At 32.9% G+C, this 27226-nt stretch overlaps 1 protein-coding gene across 1 annotated transcript; it reads left to right on the forward strand.

Annotated features, from left to right (window-relative positions):
- The first annotated feature begins 20844 nt into the window (after positions 1 to 20844).
- LOC114579679 lies at positions 20845 to 26917 on the forward strand. Its single transcript, XM_028695038.1, has 6 exons — positions 20845 to 21055; positions 21212 to 21561; positions 21660 to 22336; positions 22421 to 22662; positions 23026 to 23657; positions 23885 to 26917. Exons 1-6 carry the CDS (start codon positions 20845 to 20847, stop codon positions 26915 to 26917), a joined length of 5145 nt encoding a protein of 1714 aa, XP_028550871.1.
- Positions 26918 to 27226: the final 309 nt, after the last annotated feature.

Raw genomic sequence — 27226 nt, forward strand, 5'->3', positions numbered from 1 at the left:
GAGGTCGGGGGAGGGGGAGGAGACTTTGTTATTTTGCGGAATTTTAAGGAGTACACCTAAACCAGACAACAAAATAGGGAGAATCGGTATTTTGATGTTGGTGGTATGGTGCTTCACTTTGTACTAGTAGTACTATTCCTTCCACAAAGTATACAAGGAGGCTAGTAAGTTATCTTCATTTAATAATTTAATTTATGCATACATACGTAATTACATATTATAAAATAGTCATATTACATATACTAACCAAAAGTGGAATTTTAATGAGTACACCTAAAGTAGGCAAGAAAATAGGGTGAATTGGGCTTTTGATGTTGGTGGTATGGCTGCTTCACTTTGTACTAGTGATAATATTCCTTCTACTAAGAATAAAAAGAGTCTAGCAAGTTATGTTCATTTACAAATTTAATTGATTATATATATATATATATAATGTCATATTCTTAAATTATTAGATTACATGAAGTAACATAATAGGAAAACTTATGTTATGTAAGATTTATCAAAATTTTTATACATATCTAGAAATTTCCCCTAGGGAGAACTATGACGTTGTAATGGTAGTAGCACTACCCTCTCTATTAGATGGGCACTAGGAGTTTGGCATTGTGATGCTGAATAGGTGGCACTACAACACTGAGGTTTCTCTTTTAAATTTTTTAAATCTCTCCTTAAGAGCACTGTGGTGCTAGAAAATATTGATGTTTTAGTGCTCGATCAATATTTTTAAAAAATGCAAATCTATTATTAAATCATAATAAAAATATAAAAGAATTTCATTTCATTCATTTGGATGGGAGAATTAAGAACATAAATGGAGGAGAGATAAGAAGTTTTTAATGGTCTTCAAGACATTTTCATTTTGAAAGTATGAGATGCGCCAAGAGGGGAGTGAATTGGATATTTAAAAACTTCTTCAATGAAAATAAATATCTTTTAATAATTTTATGCAGAAGCGAATTTCATTCATAATAAAAAGATATATTATCAAGTTCACCAACGCAATTAATCACAATAAAAATAAATGCAAAAAATAAAGAGCAGAAATAACAAAGGAACGAACACACTAGATTTATAGTGGTTCGATCAAAACTTGACCTACGTCCACTCTCCGGAGGCACCCTCCAAGAATTGCACTAAACCTTAAGTGAATATCCTTTAGCCCTCACAACTAGGCGGAGAAGCTCTTACGCAAAATCACTTCCAACTTCCTCGGTGCGGCGGAGGAGTCAGGTCCTTTGACACCAAAGAGATCTTCTTCTACCCAAAACTTCCCTCAAGATGAACCTTGAATCCGATGGTACTAAGGTGCAAGCTCACCAGAGCAACCGTGTAAAATCTCCTTTGCACTCCCTTGAAACTCTCTCCAAGGATCTTCTCCCTCTCTCAAACTCCACCCTTTCTTCTCTCCTTTTTAAGTTCTCTCTTCAAGTTTTTTCCCAGAAAAAATGAAGCTTCAATGGATGCCAAAAGACCCTTACAAAGACTTATGAGAGTGCTTAAATAGAGGGCTAAAAAAACCCTAAAAAATTCAATTTTGCTGTCAAAGATCAACAGTACGATCTCAAGATCGTCCATTACGATATGCAGAAATTGACCTGTTAGTACTATATGAAGTCCAATTAGTACTGTACGAACAGTTCAATTGCATGCTCGTACTATACGATGACTTGTATGATGTGCTGTAAGAACAATTTAAAAAGACCAGTTCATTCGAGAAAAAGCATGGGATGGCCGAAATCATCTCGTTGATTATATCGTACGATCCAGTTCATATAGTATGATAAAAATATTAAAATTAAGCTATTTTGATTGACTAATTATAGGATTAAATTAGGTAATATTTTAAACATCGTATAATATGATCATGATCGTACAATACGATTAGAAGAAATTTTCAAATTCAAAATTTTGCCTAATTTAATGGACGGTGGGCTTTCTAATTATAATAGATCGTCTAGTACGATGTGGTGATTGTACTGTATGATTATTTATATTTTAAAAATATTTTTTTTCAGGAAGACTTGACTCAAGAAATGAAAATTACAGACTCATTTAATACAACAAATTTTACACAATCTTGAGCCTTGAATCTTCAAAGAACGGTGCATAGTGTACCTAAAATATTAGTCAACATAGAAATAAATATGCACTACAAATACTAGGAGGAATAAAAGATAATCAATATTTTTTGTTATCATCAAAATCATAAACTCGAAAGCCCGAGTTGTAACACATTTGTCGAATTAGTTAGAACTTGTAAAAGTTATGATATATTGATATTTAGCAAATCTTTATCGTATAAATTTTATATTACAAATTTACTCATTTTGGATCTATTAACATTATCATATTTAATTTCCACCAATTTTGAAATTTGAGATATGTTATCAAAATTTGAGATAGTAAAAAATGGTAATTGATTATTGCATTCGGTCTAGAGAAAATGAATGATATACATATTTAGCATAACATTTACATTTGACATGACTCATTTTATCATAACATGATGCTATGGTTCATTGTCGATATGATATATATAAAAATGAGAATATTGCATTGTCTTAGAACAACCTTTATATTTATTTTCCTCGTCATTTCACTTGTATAAGAAATTGATATAATAAATTGGATATTGAGTATAAAGTTAAATATTATTATGTTACATATGTGTTGCGTACTACGTGTATATAAGAAAGACTTCTACTATATAATTCAGGTTGACGGAGATATGATACCTGACGCAGGAGGGTGGGCTGATAAACTTTCTTTTAAATATATGTTTAGTGGTGTCAAGTCCATACATGATGGGAGGAATAAGGGGATATGATATGACTATGATTGATGATAGGCTAGAGATAGCAATTCCTATATAAGTTGCCTCCTAACTATGGCTTGTTTATAAAATTTTATTGGGAATGTGCAATCAATTGGATTATATTTTTGGGAACAATTTAAACATAGACTTTTAAATTTTTAGTTTTAAAATCGAACACATCATTATGAATAATATATCATATCGGATAGTGCTAATACCATTCTCTAATGAGTTCTGATTATGAATCAATGAACTTTATCCTGATTATTAAAGTCAAACTCAAGAGAAAATTACATATAACTCCGAAAAATCAAAATAATATTCAATCATACATTTGGCTATGACAGCTAGGGTACTTTATCACCTATTATTGTAATATGATCATCTTAGTGGACTACATATTGCCCCAAGGGGTTAATTACACATCTAAGTACAATAACTTAGGTATATTATCATTAATTTTATATCTAAATATCTTAATAACAAATTATATATCTTTTATAAGAATAAAAATACCATTTATTATTGAGAACTTTAAATATGAAGATAACGGTTATCTTGGATTATTATTATTATATATTTTATTTTCAAAAAAGAATAATTTTCTCCCATCCTATTCAAAAGCTGAATTGAATGGGGTTTATTTTAAATGGGGTCTTAAATTGTCTATGAAGGCAAGCCGTCACACTTCATTTCATCATATGAAGTTTGGGCTTCCTACGAACACTCTCGATTCGAATAATGGTAGAAATTTTATTTGAATTTTCAAAGAGTGATATGAAAGGGGAGATGTTGAAAATTCAATCGGGATTATATAAAATTTGAACACTTATTTAAGAGGCCAAAGGATGAAAGGTAGGGAGCACATTGGGATTATGAAAACTATTCAAAAGTGCCATAACCTATCCAATATTGGGTTTAAATTTGAAAGGAGATAAAATTTGGTTTAAGTTGATATTTTATCAGAAATTTGGGATAAATTTTTTTATGTTGGGGACTTAACATTGTGGGTCCGCCCCGAAACCTTGATCTAAGTTGGGCAATATATAACAGTAACCCAAACCTAACTAAAGTATTATGGACTTATATAAGCTTGGATTGGAAAGCCGGGAAATCCACCCAGGCTCTTTAAAAGTATAACTCCAGTCTTATGAGAGATAAGTAAGGCTCATTATTTAAGTTTTTGAGAAATTAGGGTTGACATCTAGAGAATTTTATAAGTGGACCATTATGTATGGTGTGATTATGCTCGCTATAATTAAATATTAATTAATTTTTAATTATTTATAATGCAATGCATAAAAATTTATCTTTTATGCAAAAATCTACTAACGAGCACGGGCTTATTTCTTTGAAATATTATCTTTCTATGTAAGCCTAAATTTTTTTATTTAAATACAAGTAGAAAATCTTTATTGTCCTTAGATGCAGATAATTAACCTAAAAAATTGGTAATTTCTTAAGCATGTAATTTAAATAGAATTAGAAAGCACCAAACTATATTAATCAAATATGAAAGGTCAAATGATAAGTGCCATTTAATTATAAACAATAATCTATTGAAATTAATGGGGCCGAGAGCTACTTACAACATCATAGAATTTCATATTGATGACAAATATTTTAAAGGGGAATATTTTCTTTATCTTTATTTCTTCAGCTCCTTCCTTTGAACTCCTTAGATCCTCCAGTTCCAGACATCCAAATGAAAAGATGTCCTCCCCAAATGGGTTTTTCTTTTCCCTTTGGGATTTTAATCTCCGAATGGAAGAAGCTCTTCCTTGAGAGATGTTTCCTTCCTCTTTGAATTCCAAATTAGATACCAAATGTTCCACTTTAATTAACATTCATAACTCTTTTTAATTTTACATTATTGAAAAATTAAAAGACTGTATACAACCTGCATGTTATCCTAAGTAGTTTATATAAAATCATAAAAAAATTCCAAGTATTTATATATAATAAATTACCCACTTTTGACCCAAAACATTCACTTGACTATGTTTCTATTTTTTTCTTTTATGGGGGCTTAGCAATTTGAGCCCACTTTTATAGCCTTATAAAAGCATTACCACCTATAAAAGATATATTAATATCTAAATTTTTCCAAACCTAACAAACTAGAGCCCATCGCATATTATATATTTAATATTATAGTAGAAGCATCACATCATAAGCATTATAAATTACATCAAACCATAAAAACCATCCAAAATCCCCTTTTATAGCCCTGTAATTAGTTATGAATTTTAAAGTTCAATGATTTTAATAAATTATTTAATTATTTAGTTAGAGATAATTGCTTATTTTTGTACCAAATCAACTCCAAACCTCCTAAAATCTTCTCCAAAATTCAGGAATTACTCTCAGGGATGATTACAATTATTTAAAACCTATTTGGAGTTTTTAATATTTTTTAATTATTTATTTTAATTAATTAAAAATTTTTCTTATTTTTAGTATTTTTTAATTCTAAAGGTTTGTGATGGGGCTTTGATTTTCATTGATTTGAAATTTATTTAGTGGCTTGGAATTGCTCTTCATATCACTCACTATATTCCATTCAAAGTCTGAATGCCACAGCTTTTCTCTGTCTTTTGACAGCAACATCACGTGATGACCTGCTACACCCACACTCCATTTCTATAATAGCAATCTGAAATCTAGAGTCTATATCAAAACAACAAACTTCGTACTAATAGCCCAACAAATTTTGCACTCAGCATTTAGCTCACTCTTTAGACAGTCCCATTGTATTAGGCCAACATAAACCCAAATAGTAGCTGCCATTTCCTCAATTCAGAAGCCCACTCATTCCTACTTGAAACAACAAACCCACATGACGCCATTCCCTAGTCTATGCAAAGCTCAAGACAAACATTAACTTTAGTAATCCATCTCAGCCACACAGCAGCCTTCCCCCTCTCTAAACTTTTGCCCAATAAGTAAGTTAGCATATTACAACGGGCAACTACTCTCATAACAGCAAACCAAATGCCCAACCTCAAATCACACCCTTCAATCTCACGAAGCCCATTTGAAAAACCCAAAAGAAAAAAAAATGTGATGATGGGTTTTCAACCATTTTTTTGTGTCATCTTGTTCACTTTTAATGTTACTTATCATTATCATCGGCATTAATTATTAATACTAATTGGTGTAGTTTGGATTGATTAGCTTCTCTAGTTAAGTTAAATTAATGATTAATTGTGTCATGATTGCTAACTTTAATTGTATATACATGCTTGTGTGTCAGAGAGAAAAGGAAAAAAAAAATAGTTAAAAAAAAGAGTTAAAAAAAAGAGGTGGGAAAATAAAAAAAAGTGTTTGTGCATCTTTTTTTGTAAAACTCTGTCGCTGCCAGAATGCGAAGGAATAACCCTTCGATCCCTAAAACCATAAGAGATCGATTTCATCACTAGCCTCATGACAAAACAACCTCCTTTACATGGTTTTCTTAACATGCTAGGAGGAAGTTCATTGTGATGCTTGCGATGAAGCGGGCAATCACCCAGAATCCTTTTTTCGACATTCGTGGAGCACCAAAAAACTAACTATACATGCTTTTCCTAGCGTGATGGGATGGTAACCAAATGTGATACCTACAAAGAAGTGGGGACACTTATAAGTACTCACTTGCGGGTAAATTACTGCATTTTTCAAGCAGGTGCTGTAGAAGACCCATACACGCTTTTCTTAGCATGGTATGGGATGAAGATTATGGCATGGTGTCTGAGGACACCTACCATATAGGCTTTTCTTAGCATGGTGGGAAGGTCAAGTTTTTGGTAGTTTCCCCTAAATTTGAGAGACGCTAGGAGGCTACTAAAATTTCATTTGAAGCACAAAGGACTTGAACAATATTTGAAAAGCAAGGAACTCCAGACTTGGACTCTTATTTGAGAAAATACAAAGCACTTTAATTCAATTTGAACATTGATTGAACTTGTAAATATTGGACTCAAATAAAACTTGAAAGAATAACAAATATTTTTGAACTTAAGTGAAATGAAATTGAATGGAGAAATTGAACATTAAGTGAACCATGACTTTGAATTTGGGTAAAATAAAAAGTGGAGCAATAAATAAAGAGAATGACTTGAATCATGGTATAAAATTCCTAATGAATGTTGAAAGATGATTACTTTGATTGGAATATAAATAAGTAATAATATCAAACCCATCATACACATTGAACTATCTTTGAAGACAAATGAGTTTTAATTATAACTTACTTACAAGCAATAAAAAGGTTCTGAAGGACATAGCTTGGTTCCAAAGCCATGAAGTGGGGGTTTTGTACCATGATAATTTATGTGTAACACTGAATTTAATTCATTCCTAATCAACAATGAATGAAAATTATGAGACATGGGGTGATCTACCTACAAGTAACAAGGCAAAGATCTTTAATAGATTCATGAAATCCATGGGGATTGAAGTGCAACTTGCCAGTTAGTTTTAAAGGCTAGTGTTATCGGTTATAACATTTGTGCATTGTAGAGGATACAATGACACACTTGCAATGAAACAAAATGAAGATTTCAAATAAACATTAAGGGATTCTCCGATGTATAACAAATGTTACATCCTATAATTAATGATAATATTAAATCAAATATAACCTACCTTACAATAAACAGAGCATATAAATACACCCGCCTTCTACGACACAATACTAAGGTACGATGAATATAATAATGCTCCCCAACAAATGTTATGATACAAATGAAGGCATTCACCCCATAAGCAATATAAATCAGGAAGGAATACATAGTTTGATTGTAGTTAGGTACGTAAGAATTCTTAGTGAGTGCGAGAAGTATCATGACTTCCCTTTAGTTAATGACAGTCGACTCATAGGTTAACATCTTGGTTGCTTACAAATGTTGAAGGTAAAAAAAATGAGCATGATGGATGACAGATGAACGTATGAGGAGGATGTTGGCAATGAATACAACCCATAAAACAAAATTTTGTCAAGGGGGTGGATGAAGGAGTATAATAGAATCCCTATATGAGTTTTGGGAAAAGAAGGCCATATCAAATCATTATGTAGTGAGTGAATCTAAGTTCAACCAGAATAAGATCATCGAGGCTTATGAGTTTGCAATGAATTAGTGATCTCCAAAGCTTACACTGATGATTTCACAGGGCTAAAAAGTGAAAGAAGTATAGTGTGCACCAGCTCCTGCAAGCCGTTATGGGAGACCCATTATACACATAATCTATTATCCATAAGTAAAATACAAGGTGAATATATTAAATACAAGATCCTTAGAGTTATTATAAAAGTTCAGCTATAAATAGGAAGTGCTATTCCCGAGCAAATGTAGAAGACTGTAATCAAATATGAGCTTCTATAAGATGTAACAATACGCCACTGGATCCACAACTTGCATACAAGTGGACAGATGGTGTGTACGAGCTTCTAAGTAAAGCTTTACATTCAAATGATGGTTTACCACTTAATTGATCAATGCTAAATATTCCAAAATGCTCTCGCACATGTACTGTAATATATATACACATAGATACATATAAGGGCATATGTAATCGAACACTTGCATGGGTCCCGTTAGTGTGTTGTAAGAACACATGTGACATCTAGGGCTGTTGTACGGGTTAGCAATGTTACAACTCAAGCTCACGATTTATATTTTTGATGACAATAAATATTACAGCTCACATTCTATTATCTACTTATATTTACAATATATTTTTATTTGTGTGTTTACTAACTTTTTAAGAATATATTGCAATATCCAATAAAGATTCATGGCTCAAGATTGGGTAGAAAAGGTTATGTTGTAAAGTTGTTTAGAATATTTATTGATGTATTTTTTATTTATTGAGTCAAAACCTGTAAGGGTGTATGCTTGCTTGGTGACCATGCACACACACAAATAGGCCGAGTGAGATTGATTCAAAACTAGTAGTTTAAGTTTTAAACTAATCGTACTGGGCGATTATGATCATCCGAGATAATCAGCTCATTGAACTAATTGTACTAAATGATTTCGATCGTCTAGGATGATCCTTTTATGATCTTGAAAAAATAGCTGCCAATGATAATTTAGGTAAGGATTTAAGATTCAAATTTTGTTTTAATCATCCTGGATGATCAATGCCAATGTGCCTAAATTGGTCATATGATTATGGGACTAATTATGGTTAAATTATTCAATCAGATCATCTTGGATGATCTGTATATCATACCAGATGATGTTTGCTGACATATTTGATTTTTCAAAATTGTCCAAGATGAAATACCATAATTTATCTTCTAATCATCCAGGACGATCCCAAATCACATATCTGATGATCTGTACAAATTTGAACTGATCATCCTGGACTATCCGGAGATCATCTAGGATTATCAGGTCAAATTCTACATATCATCCTAGATGATCCTGTGATCGTACTAGATGATAGTTGGCACCATAGTTGAGTTTTTAAGGTTTTCTGAAGCCCACTTTTTAAGCACATTATATTGGATGATCTTGTTATTGTCCTCGATGATGTTTGCCACCAAAATTTATTTTTATAGTTTTTTAAAGCCCTCTATTTAAGCTTTCTCAAGGCACTTGGTAAGTGTCTTTGATAGCCATTGAAGCTTCATTTTTTCTAGAGAAAACTTGAAGAGAGAACTTTAAAGGGAGAGAAAAAAAGGTAGAGTTTGAAAGGGAGAAGATCGTTGGAGGGGTTTTCAAGAGAGTGTGGAGGGGGTTTCACATGATTGCTCTAAAAAAGTTGCACCTTAGTACCATCGGATTCAAGGTTCATCTTGAGGGAAGTTTTGGGAGGAAGAAGATCTCTTCGGTAACAAAGGACTTGGCTACTCCGCCACACTGCGGATGGCGGAAGTGATTTTGTAAGGGCTTCTCTGCCTAATTATGGGGGCTAATAGAGAGTCACTAAAGGTTTAGTATAATACTCAGAGGGTGCCTCCGAGGAGTGGACGTATGTCAGGTTGGACTGAACCACTATAGATCTTGTGTGTTCTTTTTTATTTTATTATTTTTATTGAACTTTATTTTCTACATTTATTTTTGGAGATAACTGCTTGGATGAAAATCTGTGATTAATATTATGATGTATTGATTATCTATTTTTATGTCTTTAAAAAGCTTTAGGAATGGGTTTTTTTCTTTTTGTTGAAAAAAGCTTTTTAAATATCCATTTCACCCCCCTCTTGGTTAACCTCAGGACTAGTTCATAAGGGTTTAACAACCCTAACAAACATTCAAATAAATTTTAACTTAATCCTCCTAAAAAGATAAATATTAGCTGACAAGGTTTAACAAATAATTATAAAATAACCTCAAACACCCACTTGGGCCCAATGAGCATGTTATGGATACACACGTAACGTATATGGATGTTATACATGTCAATAAATAAATCCAAATTTGAGCCCGATCCGTCTATATACATAGATAAGAGTCAATATGGTTTGAATTATAAAATATATTTACGATCAAGGAGTTGACCGAAATATCTATTTTATATATTTATATAAGGCCTTCAAGATCTATGAATAGAGATATTAATCAATAAAATCATATAACGGATGTACCTAATCCCCTATTAATAAGTTGATAGGGTCGACAAGGTTTAGTCAATAAAAATGCCTGTATACACAAACGATGGTCGTGTTGAATGCATATCTTAATCGGAGGAATTAATTCAAAAATTTCAAAAAAAAGTCATCCCAAATACTCAAAATCTAAAATTTCAAAAATCATTCAAGTCTATATATTTAAATTTAAAATAATTAAACAAATAACTTAAAACAAATTCCATCCACCCTCCGCAATAGTTTGCCTATATAGACAAGTTTAAAGTAACCTCAGCTCACAAAGAGCTAATATCTGATCAAGAATATCACAAGAATCCTTTATCAAACAATCTCTTGCTAGTAAACATGTGGTATGTTTCCTCTTACCGATAAATTTTCTGCTAAATTGAAATAAAGGATAAATGGTTATGATTTGGGGCCTGTTAATTACTTGTTAATGCTTATCTTTTTTTTTTTGTAAGTCTCTACATTTTGAAAGTGTGGGGTGATATATCATATGCTGATTACTAACTCTTATCTTTCATTTGTGTAGATGGATATGCCGAATACCTCATTCACCATCCAACTAGGACGTGGCAATAATATTCAACGGGTAAATATGATCATTAGCGTAAAAAATATTGGAACTACCATCTAGTTCAAAACTATTAATTTTTTTGTAGTCGTTGTGAGGACTACTGCTATTCTTGTGATTGGCATAAATATGAAAAGGCCTGCAAGGAGACTCCATCCTTCTGTAGCTTCTACTCGTCATGCGCACCTGCCAGCATAACACCCACCATTGAAGCTGCTACATGCCTGACACATCTGCCATTGTCACGGGTTACTACTACTACTAAAAATTCTCGCAAAAGGATCTCTGGGTTTCAAAGGCTATCACGGCCTGAAGCCACGACCGCCAAAAGAGTTATAACTGATGGAAGGATTTCTGTGGTGACTTGTTGACCTTGATTTTTGTACAAGTGCCCTCGATGGCCTTTGATCGATTTTATCAAGCCCCATCAAGTCCAATTCAAGCTCATATCAGCACATATTAAGTCGAATTAGACTTGACCCTGATCGATTAAGCATGATTAGTCCTCCTTATTTGCATTGAGTTTATTATGATTTGAGTCAGCATTGTATTTAACTTTAATTAAGTTAATTAGAGCGAATAAAATTGAATCCCAAATTGACCTGAATCGGATTTGATTTTGAGCTTAATTTTAATTCAAAATGCTTAATTTATTTTTTTTCATCTCATGAGCTTAAATTTGTTCCTAAATCAAGAAATCAAACCCAAGGCTTAATCACCATAATTCCCTCCTGATTAGCCTTAGGATGAATCTTATACGTGGATCTAAGGCCTTGATACTTTAAATACTCTTTTAGGATTTCATGAGGGAGGCTCTTGCTTTTTTTATCTTTTCTCCAACTCCTAGGACTCCCAAGCTGTGAAACTTCATGTGAGAGTTACCCTAACCCTTCCTCATCTTCTCCAAGACAAACTCACAGTTACCACCTCGCTGGCGATGAGATCTCCGACGAACCGAGCCAAAGAGAATTCAAATACTTCTCCAGCTCAATTCATAGCTCTTTTGGATGGGGTTTCAACTAGAGAAATATACAAGGAAAATCTATAAGCTCAACCGTATAAAGAACTTGAAGATCTAATGGTGAGATTCTTCAAAAACTCTAGATTTAGGTCACCTCGCTTAGATCTATTTAGCTTTCTAATAAGTCGCTTTTAAGCCAAACAAACACTACCTCATGATTTCTTTTTATGATGTTAACCTAAGTTTAAAATTTCATTAAATTTGGACATCTCGATCGAGAGAACGAACCCTTTTTTGTTTTAAGGTCACGGAATCCGGTGTGTATGAATTGCACTAATTTTGAGCCGTTGATCTTTTAAAAAAATATTTTATTAAAATTAAATACCTTTTTTTAAAATATGTTAAAAAAATTTAATAATTATTTTAAAATACATTAATTTAAAAATTGAATCTATTTTATGTCATATTTATTATTATTTAAAATAGTTTTAATAACTTAATATTCAAACACTTAGTTACTAATAGTTATTAATTACTTTTAAAATAATAACACTAAATTTTCTTTATCTATTTTGTTTTTGAAAAATAAAAAAATTCTTATTACTTTTAATTATTTAATTTTAAAATTATGTTTAAATTTATTACTTTAAGTAATTCTTAAATTAGTTAATTAATTAAATGTCTTAATTATTAATTAATAATTATTTAATTTCATTCTAAAATTAAAAAAATTTATTTTCCTTAATTATATTAAAATATCAGAGAAATATTAGTTTAATTATCTAAATTTAATTTAATGAATACTTTTCTATTTTAAATTATTTAAATTACTTAATTACCTAAATTATCTAATTTAAAATTAACTAATTTAAAATTAAATACTTTTAAAATTTAAAAATTTATTTTTATAACTATTAAACACCCATATATGTATTTAAGTATTTTAAATTTTAAATAATAATACTTTCTTATTTGATATTATTTTAATAATTAATTATTTAAACTCTCTAATGAATAATTAATAATTTAAAATATAAATTATTTCTCTAAATTTGTAAAAATTGTCTTTTTTCATCAATTATGTAACATATTAGAGATTTTTTATTATTTATTTTCCTTTTTTAAATTTTAATAAATATTATCTATTTTAAAATACTTTTCCAATCAATTAATACTTAAATTACTTATTAATAAACAATTAATTTAAAATTTAATATTTTTTAAATTAAGAGATTAGTCTCACCTAATTATCTACTTATCAGTAGTATTATTATCATAAAATTTATTATTTATTTTAAAATATTAACATTTTAAATAACTTTCTTTAAATTATTAATTACAAATATCTAAATTGATGATTAATTGATTTAAAATTTAAATATTTTCTAAACTTATAAAAGATTAATTTATTTAAATTATTTTTTAAAAATCAGAGGATTGTTTTTGTTTTTTAGTTTTTAAATTAAATAATTATTTTTCATTTTAAAATATATTTCTTTATTATTAATTATAGATTATGTTAACTAATAATAATTATATTTAAAACTCAACTTTTTTTATGTTATGAAAAAATTATTTTTTAAAAAATTACTTTAAATTTTAGAAGATTTTAATAATTAATTTTACATAATTTGATAATTATCTTTAAATATTTATTATTTAAAATTATTTAAAAATACCTTTTCACGCATTAAACTTCAAATTTTTGATATTAAATTCATTTTAAATCAAATTTTTGCATATAATACATCTAAATTTTTAGAAAATTGTGCATTTTCATTTAAAATTATTTTCAGAAACTAAAATTGCTTTTCTTGTTTATTTCTGCATTACTTAATTATTTGAATATTTAAGTAATATTTGAATAATTAATATCTTGATTATTTTGAAATTACAAAAATTATTTTTAAACCCCTTTTTATCCTTGCTTGGGTGAACAGTGGATCTCTTCTATAGTTAGGTATTCCTATTAATTAAAATACAATTAATTATATTATTTTCCGAAATTTCTATATTTATGGATATTTTAAATATTTTAATTTACCTATATAATAAAATCCCTAAGTTTGGAAGATCAACTACTTAGAATTTTAAAGATTGATCATGTTTTTGAATATCATTCATGCGGGATAAATTACTGAGTGGCTGAGTTCCAATCATCCACTAACTGCATCGTAAAGGGTGCTTAATTACTATTTTTACTATCTTTTACATGCGTAGGATGCACGAGCACTTAACTTAGGCCCTCCTAGATTTTAGGATTGGTATGTTTGCTGTTTTTATGCACACCTTACATGTATTCCCTAAGTGTTAGTCTTGAACACTTGTTTTATGCCTATTTAACGTAGTGACACCCTAAGGATAATAATTAAGGACCCGTCTAAAGAACTTAGAAAATTTTTAGGAGCTAGGATAAATACTTGATTGACATGAAACTTTGAACACTTGAACTTAGTGACATCCTAAACCTCTCAGAATTTTCTAGAAAATTTTTTAAGACCCTTTAAACCCCTTAATTAATAAACCTTAATTTACCTGTTAATTAGGACCCGATAACTTCAAAAAATTCTAATAAATCCAATTTACTTCTAAAATTACCCATATGACCTCAAACTCTTCAGATTTTAACCCTTAAACTTAGATAATTAGGGCTCCTTAATTCAACTTTAATTCAAACCTTAATTTAATTTTAATTAAACATTACCTTTTGCCCTAATTAAATAATTAAAAATTTCAAATTTTCCCCAAAAACTTGGGAACATCTTCTTCGGTCATTTTTGACCTTTGGGAGTGATTCCAATTTATTTGGAGTTGATTTAGATCAAAACCATAAAATGCCCCGTTATTAAATAATTTTGATAATTTGTTATTTTCTTAAAACTTCTAAAATTCAAAACTTTGCCTAGAAAATTTTATATCTAGCAAACTCAAAGCTTAACCACTACCCTTAAGGCATAATATTTAATTAAAATACTGAAACCCCCAAACTTAGCCTATTTCCTATAGTGATCTTTTGGAACAACCTCAGCCTAGCACATAGGAGGAAACGAGACTTCCCAAAATTAGCTAATATAATTTAAACTTCAAATATCACTAACCTAAGTATTAAAATGCAATAACAAACTAAATTAATTAAAAATGATCCTAAATCATTAATATTTAAACTTTATTTTGTTAGTATACTTTATTCATGATGTGATTTATGCGTTAGATTGCCCATGGGTTAGGAGTGCTTTTGATACTAATACAGTCTTATGTAGAAGGCCACGCTTGTGCAGCTCTAAAATAAAGGGGGCCATAATCATTAAGGTTTTAATATTAATGATTTTTTCTACAGATGCTATAGAAACTTCTTAGCCCCCTTTAAAATTAAAAGAGCGTGGCCAAGTGTGTTTACTTTCTTTTGTAAATATAATTGCTTGTGATGTTTTAAATTAAACTGCTTGGGATAATTTTTATTAGGATAACTAATCAGGAGTTTGAGTCTAGATTTTCTCTTTTAATAATGTAATTTGTTGTAATCTTTATTGAGTTATGAAAGTCATCAAAAGTCTAGTATTTCAAATACTAGGTACCCAAAGAGAATAATAAATGCACCCTCATGGGGAATTTTTTTAGTTATTTGGGTACCCTCTTAAAGGACGAACCATGTGGAGCTTGAAGGAGACAATCTAATGGGAGATTATCTAGAGAAGGACAATCCATTCAAAGACAAAGACTTGAAGATGAAATGCCTGGCTTTTAAGACTTTCACCATTTATTAGGATTAAAATTCAGGATGTTGTCGGTGGAGCCTCGCCACCATTACTTTTCTGTAGACCCTGGGTTATACTTATATAGCACTTACCGAAACTTTTCTTTATTGTGTTTTGTGGATTTATATTGATATGTTTATTTTATGTACGCATTAGAAATTACATGTCTTTTCTAAATTACTTTTATGCATGTATATGGCCTGATTTACGCTAGGCTCTCTAGGATAAAAATTATTTTCTACTCGTAATTAATATTTAAAATTTTAAGAATTAAATAAAATAAAAAAACTTAATGAGCAAGGGAACTGCCAGAATCATCCAGGGCCGCATGCATATCAATGCATTCTTCTCTCTCCTTCTAACAAGACACCTCCTTGCCTGCGGGTAGAGTCCAAATAAACTGGCCTATGAGAATGATTTGTTGGACCTATGGAGGCCAAGCCTTTTCAAAAATATATTTTCTATAATCCTGCTTTTAAAATCTTAAGCATACATGATTTGGACCTTTTAACCAGCATGCATTGCATTAAAAACTAACTAAATTAAACTTTAATTGCATTAGCTCTAGAAGCATTCACTTTATATAAGTCCAAGGCCAATTAGGAAACTCTCTATACGCCGGCCTGAAAGTTCGTTAGGGATGTTAAGCCCTATAGAACTGGCCCAAGCTAACCAAGAAGGTGGGGGGGGGGGGGGGGGAGGGGGGGGGGGGGGGGGGTGAATTGGTATTTAAAAAAAATTCTTTTCACAAAGAACAAAAACACATAAACCAAAATCACACCATGTGAAAAATAAATGCGGAAATTAAAGTACGGAAGCAAGAAACAAGAACACAAAAATTTATAGTGGTTCGGTCAACTCGACCTACGTCCACTCCCCGGAGGCGCCCTCCGAGTATTGCACTACAAACGTGACTCTCCTTTAGCCCCCACAACTAGGCGGAGAAGCCTTTACAACGAACCTCCTTTTTGCCACCTCGGCAAGGTAGAGAACCTATCTCCTTTTGCTTACTCCTGAAGCTGGCAGAGAACCACAATCAGATGCTAACTCCTTAACTCTACAAACCCTTCCACAGACGAGAAACTCTAGACGAAGAAGAAGCAGAGCGATCCTTGAACAACCCGTTGTGAATGCCCCTCATTAAGCTCCCCTCACAAGTTCCTCTCTCTCTCTCCCTCTCTCTCTTTCTCTCTCTCCAAGCCTTCTCAGGTCAAGGCCAGCAGCACTAAGTTGATCAAAATGTTGAACAAACTTCTTAAATAGAAAGAGATTCAAAGAGCTCATTAATTGCAGTTGCCACAATATCGTCAGTCCATATGACATATCCTGGCCCATCAGTATAAATCTCAGAAGATCGGCCAGAGATCGCCCTGAATGCAAAATGACGATTTAAAAATTATGTTTGATCGTCCAGGCCAATCTAACACACCCGGCCGATTCAGTTCAAATCAGAGGGAAAAATTGTCCAGAGCATCGCCCATGAATTCGAGCTGGCCCAAATATTTTATCGTCTGACGTAAACTAAGTTTTGAATAGATCATCCTGGCCATCCCGATCATCCAGGATGATAATGATGCGTATCAATCATCCTAATTACACTCCTTGATCTTCCTGATCAATTAAGCATCATTTGTGAAATATCGTCCAGGCGATCATGATCGTCCTGGCGATTATTAAAAATACAGTAATCCCTTAATTTTCTTATGCGGCAACTTCTTTCTGATTTGAACTTATGTTCCTGGCCATACACGTATCATCAGGAATGATCCATTAAGTGACGCTGCCTAATTAAGAATCCTTAATTAGACTTTTGTTTTAAGCGTGATCGAAAAATAAAAAAATTATTTCTAGGATGATGTAAATATCGTCCTGGCCGGATAATGTATAAAACAAAATTCTAAAGTCTCTTAGTGTGTTGACGCATGTAACAAATAGACTTAAACAAAAGAAAAAAAACAAAGTACAACTAACTCAACCCTAGACCCTATGTACTTGAACTGATTCAGTTTGTTCGTCCTCTTCGATTCCTGAAAAGTTAAGACATAACAAGGCAGTCCCAAGAGAACAGATAGTGTTTTCAATCATCAAAAACATAAGTATGATAAAATTAGATTTGCAAACAGTCTCCCCCTTTTTGATAGGCAAACACAGTAGGAAAAAACTCAGGAGAAAAAAAATAGTTTCACGTAGAAATTTCAAAGTTACACAGCATAGTCTTTTTCCTACGCACATCCTACTCCGGCCTTTTCGTCAACCAAAAGAGGGTCCTAGACACAAGCGAAGAAAAGGAAAACACCAAACTACAGAAAACTACAGAAATAGAAAACAAACAACAAAAACTACAGACTAGAAAAAATCGAGGACGCACTGATCATCAGATTGGAGGTGGTGGAGGTAGCTGCTGGAATTAGCTGGCAAGCGTGGTAAACTGAGTCATTAAACCAAGCATATCATCGGTCATGCTGGGCTGCTGCTGGGTGAGTAACAATATGTAGCAAAGAGATTGTGGAAAAGATCCATTACAGATACTGAAAGTATGCAAGATTGATGTTCGGGAAGGTAATGGCCATACTCTTTATATGCGACGGTAGCAGCCTGATCCTCTGCCTCCCTGAATCGAGGGTCCAAAGTGGCCTTCGAGAGACTCCAGAAGCTGTCAACGTTTCCCACCGCCATAGCAAGGATTAGCAGGAACAAGAGGAAAAGGGATAGGTGGAAAATAAGCTGGATCGCCAAAATTTAAAGAAACGGGCCATATCGTCAGGCCGATTTGTCAAAAAGGCGATCGATCATCGGCCGATCAGGATATCGGCCAGGATGATTAGACATAGGCGATCGTCTCGAGGAGTCAGGCCGGACGACCGTTGAAAAAGCAAATCGTCTGGCCCGATTAGGTGTATTGTCCAGGACGATGCACAATAATTGATTGTACAGGCCGAAGTTAAAACATTTTAAATCTGTGCCACGTGTATCATCCAGGATGAATAGTGGATCGGCCAGGATGATTGTCCAATAATGGATCATCCGGGGCCGATTTTAAAGATTCAAACGTGCTGACACGTGGATCATCCAGGACGATCCAGTGTATCGGCCAAGACGATGACCATAAATGCATCAGCCAGGATGAAATATTCTATCGGCCTGGACTATCATCATGATTGCAACAGAGTTCGATCAGATCGGCCAGGACGATATAGTATCGTCCAGGATGATGAGTTACAGCAAGCTTAGGAAAGACCAGCAGATGGAATTTGAAGAGATTTTGCCCTATCGTCCAGGATGATAAAAGTATTAGCCAGGACGATGTGACTAGAATTTGAAAAACAATGAAGGATGGTGATGATCTAGGCCAAAAAATAAATAAAGGCATACAAAAACACAGTAATAGAAAGCTAAAAACAACGGGAAAAAGAAAATAAAAAAAAAAGAATATTTTTGAATTTTAATTTTTCTAATTTTTTTTGTTTTATCAAGGCTTCATATGAGAAGTTTTCAACTAATTAGACTTTAGAGTTCCACAAGATCAAGGAGTTTAGCCAATCCTAATCAGACAAAGTCAGACAAAGGTATAATATCCGATTCTGTTAACCCTAGATCAGACGTTCTTTATGGTACAAATTTTCTTTTGAAAAACAAAAATGCTTAACTCAAAATAAACCTAATTGGGCAAAAAGAAGATCCAATCAAAACTTGTTTACAAAAAAATCTCATAAATAATAAAACAAAGTAATTTGTCTCAATCATAGAATTTGAAATCAAGCCTTTGAAATCATCAAATAATCAATGAGTTCTCTAAGTTTTAAGAGTTTAGAGAAGAGATAGTAGCTTGAATTTAGTGGGCACATTTTATGCCTCTTTTGTCTTTCAATTGGCTCTTTGAGCATCTTGATTTTTAATACACTTTTGTGTATTATATATATATATATATATTTCAATTTGGCGTCATTGACCTCTTTCCTTTTTAATTTTTGCAAGCTAAAAGCTCTTTAACAAAAACCCATAAAAAGACCCTTAGTTGTGAGTATATCCTCCAAATATTAGAGAATATGAGCTCTCTCTCTAACATAGGGAAGAACAAGTCACAAAATAAAATCAAAGTCATGCGATGAAAGAAATGGCAAGATTTTAAATAACTTGAAAGATATATATGAACTTTGGATATTATGTACAAGATAGATTATTGTAGCAAGATAGAAAGAATCTTAGTTTCAAAAACCATTGGCTAAAATGAGTTAGACTTTTGTTTAGAGAAGAAAAATTATACCACTAAACAAGGTTGGAAAGAGGGAAACCATCAACGGTGTTTCTCCCTTTAACCAATTTTAGAAAAGCTAAACACTATCTTCAAAACTCTAAAATCTAAAATCTTGAAAAGATTCAATATATGAAAAACCAATTATAAAAGCAAAGTGAAAACAAAACTAATTAAAACAACTACAAAGCAGAAATAAAACACACTGAAACAAAAACACATTTCAAGAAATTATTGAAGCAGGAGGTTTAAGCAATTTTGAGCTGCGAGCCTCCTTATGTCCAGTCATCCTATGCTCCCATGAGGTCTTTGGTGAGAGCATTCCTGCAAAACTCAACAACAATTAGATTTAGGAACCCAAACAGGTTTGGGTCCCTTCTTAGGAAAAGTAGAATGCAATACAGATAGGATATGCTGTGAATTATGCATCTTAGGTCTCCACACCCAATGTGTACTATGGTAAATTGTGCAAGTGTGTGAAATGTGTCCTAGCATGCCACATGAAAAACATCTAACTCCAGGAAAAGGGTTTCTTAAATGGTTTGAGTTATAATGCCTCTTCCTAGGTTCTGGCTTAGAATTAAAAGTAGATGTCATCCGATTTTTCTTACATGTATCCAAATCATTTTGAATCCTCAAGTTAGTTCTTTTTAATGCATCATTATCAATCCTTAAATTTTTTTCAATCTCTTTAGATTTCTTAAGATCAGAATTAAGTGAGGTGTGTGAAACTTTTAATACATTATGTTCATCAATTAATTCCAAATGCTGCATTAAAAAGATAAACAACAGGTTTCTCTTCACGCTAGAGAGAGAAACAACACGCTAGAGAGATAAACAGCAGGTTTTTCAAATTTTCGATTTCGCGGTTTATCCGTTAACCACATCGCCGGGAGTTGGCGATGACGGTGGATGGCTGCCGATCACCGGTCGGTGGACCTAACATTTCAGGAGACTCGGATGGACTTTTGGGAACAAAGGAAGAACAGAATCGGTTGCTTCAACATTCTAAAATGGATCAAGTTTCTTCCAGAAAGGGTGTAAACCCGTTGGTGATCAGAGAAGTTACAGATGGTTCGGCTAAGAAGGTGATTAAATTTGTGGAAGGAAAAGGTAAAAGCATTTTAGTTAACTCTGATTGCAATTCTATAGTAATTGAGAAGAATCGTTCAAGTTCTAAACCAAATGACGCTGAAGCTTCCTCCTTCGATTTTAAAATTTTTGTTAAAAAATTTGGATATTCAAATGCAATCTCTGACCCTTGGCCAGCGATAAATGCGAATACCCCCAATGAAGTTAACGAAAATTCTAATTCTGTGGATAAGCTACATTCGGTTCCTTGTTCTGATCCTTTTATGAATCCTAACTTGCAATCAGAAAATAGAAAATTTTCTTCCATTGACAATTCTACCAAGGAAGGAGATACAGGTCCGAAAACATTTTCTGGAAATGCTTGGGTTAAACCTCCACATATTAAGCTTAATTATAAGATGGATTCTACTCCGTTATCTGAGGATGGAATTGCAATTTTAATGGACTCTATTTCAGAAAAAGCTAATTCTCAAGTCCTAAGGAACTCTCTGGAAATCAAAGTGTTGGGTAATAACATCCCATTCCCAGTTTGTAGAGAGAACTGAGGAAACAATGGTCTAGATATGGTAATTTTCATCTTACAACTCTGGGGCTTGATTGGATTCTCTGTTCCTTCACCAAGAAGGAAGCAGTGGAAGAAATATTAGAAGGAGGACCATGGTATATAGGAGGCAATATCATTGGGTTGGACAAATGGTCACCCAATTTTTCTCCTGAAACTCTTAAAGGACTTACAGCTCCTATTTGGATTCGTCTGCCTTGCCTTCCCTTACATTGCTGGGATGAGGAAAATATTTGTAGAATTGCTTCCAAAATTGGCTCCCCAATTTATCTGGATGGTAATTCATTTAAATGGGGAAAAAGGGAGTACGCACGGGTCTGTGTTCGATTAAATTTGGATGAAAAGATTCCTAAAGGAGTTTGGATAGAAGGGTTGCATGGAAGATCATTCCAAAAAGTTGAATATGAAAGAATCTCTTCTCTATACTACCATTGTGGTAAATTGGGGCATACAAAGAACCACTGTTCTTTACTTATCCAACCTTCTTCAGTAACAGCTCCTGAGGTTAGTAAGAAGATAGTAAATTCAGCAGAAGAAATAGATAAAGACTTTGTTCAAGATGAATTGGGACCCTGGATTCAAGTCAAATTTAGAAAAAACAGGCAGCCGGGATCTTCTTATTTAAAGCAGAAATCAGAATTTATGAAGACAACAAGTATCAAGCAGAAAACTGTTACGCAAGTCTATATGCCAGTCCAAGCTAATCAGGACAGAGAAGAGGGAGAAATCATTGAACCAATGTAGTTGCAGATTTCGAGTAATAAGACTGCAAACTCTAAGGTGGATAGCTTTATTCCAGATGTGACTATGAAAAATAGTTTCAGTGCTTTAGAAGAAGAAGTTCTGGATAATTTGGAAGAAGGCTCAAAAGGCATTAACAACTCATCGAATAAAGATGCTTCTAAATCCTTGTTACTGCAAATTAAAAACTGTTCTACTGCAGCAGTAGAGAGAAAATATACTAACACTGAAGATAAAAATGCTAATATTAGGAGCATCATTGAGGCTGATTGTATGGAAAAGGCTAATTCTTATTCAGAAGTTATCAAGGGGTTTGCCAACTCTTGTAAATCCTAAGGGATTACTTGCGAACTCAAGCATACCCTTTCAAAAAACTGATTTCAAACTTCAAAAGGAGCTAAAATCCTTGGGAAAGGATAGCATTATCCCTCACAGTAGGAAAGGAGGAGGATCTACTAAAGGTAAGAAAGGGAGCAATCCCATTTCTTATCAATCATGACTTCCATAATGTTTTGGAATTGTAGGGGGGCAAGGAAGAAAGAGGCCTCCCACTATTTGAAGGAATGCATTAAAGATTTTGATTTGATCTTTGTGGGATTATCTGAAACTAAGATATCCCTCTTTGATAGAAAAGACTGTGACAATTTTATAGGAAAGCTTTGAGATTTTTGCTGTTATCCGGCTGAAGGTATCTCAGGTGGACTCATGGTTTGTTGGAGAAAGGATCTTGCCACTTTTTCCATCTTGGTGGCATCTCCTCAAACAATTATAGGAGAATTGTACATTGCTAACAAGGGAAAATGGATTATTGCTTCTGTATATGGAAATAATGATTTATACAAGAGGAAGAACCTTTGGAACACGCTTGAAGGCATATCCAAACCAGTTTTTCCAATTATCATTGGAGGGGATTTTAACTGCATTCTATCTCAGAAGGACAAACTAGGAGGAAAAAGATTCAAATACACTCAAGGAGTACAAGACTTCAACAATTTCATTAGTTCATGTGATCTTCATGAACTAAAGTTTATTGGTCCAAGGTACACTTGGTGCAACAACAAGACAGGGGGAGCTAGAATCATGGAAAGATTAGACAAATGCTTCTTGAATTCGGCTGCTTTGCTTTCTATTATAAATCCAGTGGTTAAACATCTTCCTAGAATAGCGTCTGATCATTGCCCCATTCTTGTAAACTTGTTCAATCCAACTATTCGTAGAAAAAGGTTCATCAAGTATGAAGAAGTTTGGTCCTCTTATGCCGCTTCTACAGGTATTGTTAAAAACTCTTGGAATAAAAATATGGTTGGTGATCCTTCTTCGGTTTTAAACAATAAGTTTAAGAGAGTTTTGAAAGCTCTTCACCACTGGATTTAAAACAAACACCAAGACCTGTTTGAATTGAAGGAAAGGCTCAAAAAAGATATCTCTGAACTGCAATTAGAAGAAGCAGATGGAGGGGGGCTGACTGAAGACAAATTACAATTGCTGAGATCCAAGTTCTACTGCTTAATATAACTTTATCACGTTTGAACACCTGGTGAAAGCAGAGAGCAAAAACGAAATGGTTGAGAGACGGTGACTCAAACACCAAATTTTTTAATGCCTATGCTACGGGAAGGAGGAGTTCTAATTGGATTAATCAAATCAAGGGAAGTAATGGCAAAATAACTTCTGATCCATCAGAAGTGGAAGATATCTTTGTCAGCTTTTTCAAAAACAAATGGCGAGAAAAAGATTGCTATCTTTCTGGTTGGCCGAAACCATTCAATGTGCTTAATGTATTTGACAAGGGAGTCCTGTTGAAAGAGTTTAAGAAAGAAGAGCTTGATGAGGTGGTTAAACATCTAGAAGCAGGTATTTCTCCTGGTATAGATGGGATTTCTTACTCCTTCATCAAAACCTTTTGGTCTATCATAAGCAAAGACGTATGGAAAGCCATTCTATCGTTTTTTGAACTAGGAACCATGTGTCCTAATTGGAAGGAGAACTTGATTACATTAATCCCAAAAACAGGAAATCTGATGCTCCCTTCTAGTTTCAGACCTATTAGTCCGTGTCTTTCAGTTTACAAATTGATAGCCAAGATGTTATTAAACAGAATGCTATTCATTATTCCAAAACTTGTTTCAGAAGAACAAGCTGCATTTATCAAAGGCAGATCTAGCTCTGAACACATTCTGTTAGCTCAAGAAGTTTGCAACAAATTTAGATTCTCCAAAGCTAAAAAAGGGCTAATGGCTATCAAAATTGACATGGAACAAGCTTATGATAGTATGAGTTGGTCTACTCTCACTCAAGTCTTGATGAATTTGGGGTTCCCAGATAAGTTTGCTAATTTCCTCATCCAATGTGTTTCAAATACTAAATTCTCTATCATTGTTAATGGAAATTATTCTGAATGGATTGAAGCCAAAAGGGGGTTTAGACAAGGTTGTCCTCTTTCTCCCTTTCTCTTCATTTTATGCTCTCAACTTCTCACAGATGAGGTTAAGCGAAATGGCAAAGAATTGGGGATTAAGATAGCTCCTATTGTTGAGAATATTTCTCATCTTCTTTATGCTGATGACATAGTTTTCTTCTTGAAAGCTAATGGGAGTTGTGTGAAGAAAGAAAAGGAAATTTTAAATCGATACTATAAATGTACCGGGCAAAGGATCAATATCCAAAAATCTTCCATTCTCTTTGGTAAGTCGGTTAAGAGAAAAAGGAAGAAAAGATTGTCCAAAATCCTGAAATTTAAAGTGGTTCAAGAACTGAAATACCTTGGGATTAATATTATGCAAAGGAGGTCGGCTAGGATGGATTTCTCTCATCTTCTAAACAGAGCTAATGAGTATCTGAATGTTTGGGGCAACAAATACATTTCTTTAGCAGGGAAGATTCTTCTAGTCAAATCTATTTTGTCCTCCTTTCCAATCTACTACATTACTCACTCCTTAGTTCTTTTGAGTTTACTCAAAGAACTTGATAAAATGTGTAGGGATTTTCTTTGGAATAAACAGGATGGTAGTAAAGGTCTTCACTATATTTCTTGGGAGGTTCTATGCAAGCCACTTGATTTGGGAGGACAAGGCATTCAATCTTTGATTTCTAAAGTTAAACCTTTAAGAGCAAAGTTCACTTGGAAACTAATTTCAGGAGATTCATCTATTCTTTACAGCATTCTTGCGGCCAAGTATGGTACTTTACCTTGGAACATTCAACTTAAAGCTCAAAGTTCTCCTACAATAAAAATTATTATTAGTGGATCTCAAGCTCTTCAAGATGTATTGAGATGGAAAGTCTATAAGGGGGACAACATCAACATAATTCAAGATGTTTGGATTTATGACAAACCAATTTTAAGATGGCCCACTTTTATAGCAGACTTGGGGCAGCACATCCAACATCTGGATTTCTTCATACAAGAAGGTAAATGGAATGAACAAAGATTAAAAAAATTTTTCGGACCTGATTTGGTTGATATTATTAAAAATATCACAATTTATCCTGATTCTATCCAAGATCAACCGGAGCTTAAATTTAGATTCTCATGTAAATCAATTTCTTCATTAATTTCTGAATGTTTTGGAACCAATAAAGATGAAGATCTTACATGGAAATGGAGGAAAAAACTACTGTTGAATCCACGTGTAAATATTTTATGGTGGAGGCTTAGTTTAAATGCTATTCCTTCTTATAGTTTCCTTAAATCCAGAAATCTTTCAAGATTAATAGAATGTCAGAGAGGGTGTAATACTGAAGAGAACAACTTACACATAGCGGTCAATTGCCAAAAATTGAATCAGATTTTCTACATCTTAAGAAAATGGGGAATAACCATTACTGTTTTTAATTCCATGGAAGATTGCTTCGTAGCTTTGTCCTTAATGGCTTCTAATGATCCTTTTACTGGTAACATTTACTGTTCAGTGGTTTATTTAAACTGGATCAATAGGAATAAAGTGACTCACGGAAGTAATGAAGACTGCTCATCTTTCATAGCTGCCAATGCTTTCAGTATGGCTATAGCTTCCTTCAAAAATAATTCGGTTTACTGGGAAACTAACCAGCTTTCACAGTTGTTAAGCCATTGGTTTCCTCCTCCAACCGAATGGGTTAAATTAAATATAGATGCTGCTGTTAAGAGTAACTATGATGCTAGAATAGGCGGAGTTCTAAGAGATCATAAAGGTAGATTTCTTTGTGCTTTTGGTATCAAACATAAGCATTGGGATTCAGCCCAAATGGAAATGAAAGCCATCTTATCAGTAAAGGATTTTATGCTCCAAGAGAGATATAATTTCAAAGGAATCATAATAGAAAGAGACAATAAAAACATTATAGATTTTTTCAATAAAATCTATAATAAGCAAGCAGGATTTGAAGAAGAACTCGACAACTTGGACTTCTCATTTATTTCTGAATTCAATCAGGTTTTCTTCAACTTTGTAAATAGAAATAACAATAAATTAGCTGATTACTGTGCTAATTATGCTTGCTCCTTAGATTTTTTTTTGGATAGTCTCAATTGTAATAATGTTCTTCCTAGATTTTCCTTGTTACTCAAGGAGGACTGTGATTGTGGAACAATCATTTAGTTTCTTTTGTATTTCTTTTTTAATAAAATCTTGCTATATGCATTTCCTCAAAAAAAAATAATAATTCCAAATGCTTTTTGTTTAAATCATCAAATTCATCAAGAAGAGTAATGTGATTTGAATCAGTCGTTGAATGATCTTTAAGAATGACTTCATACTCTTTTTGCAAATTTATAAGTTGCACTTTTAAGCTAGCATGAGTCTTCTTAAGTTTTTTGTAAGATGCATGGATTTTCACACAAATCTCAAATAATTCATCATAGGTTGGTTTACATACCTCTTCCTCATCACTTTACTCAAGATGATCTT

This window comes from Dendrobium catenatum, unplaced genomic scaffold, assembly GCF_001605985.2.
Source record: "Dendrobium catenatum unplaced genomic scaffold, ASM160598v2 fragScaff_scaffold_621, whole genome shotgun sequence".
NCBI classification, from domain to species: Eukaryota; Viridiplantae; Streptophyta; class Magnoliopsida; order Asparagales; family Orchidaceae; genus Dendrobium; species Dendrobium catenatum.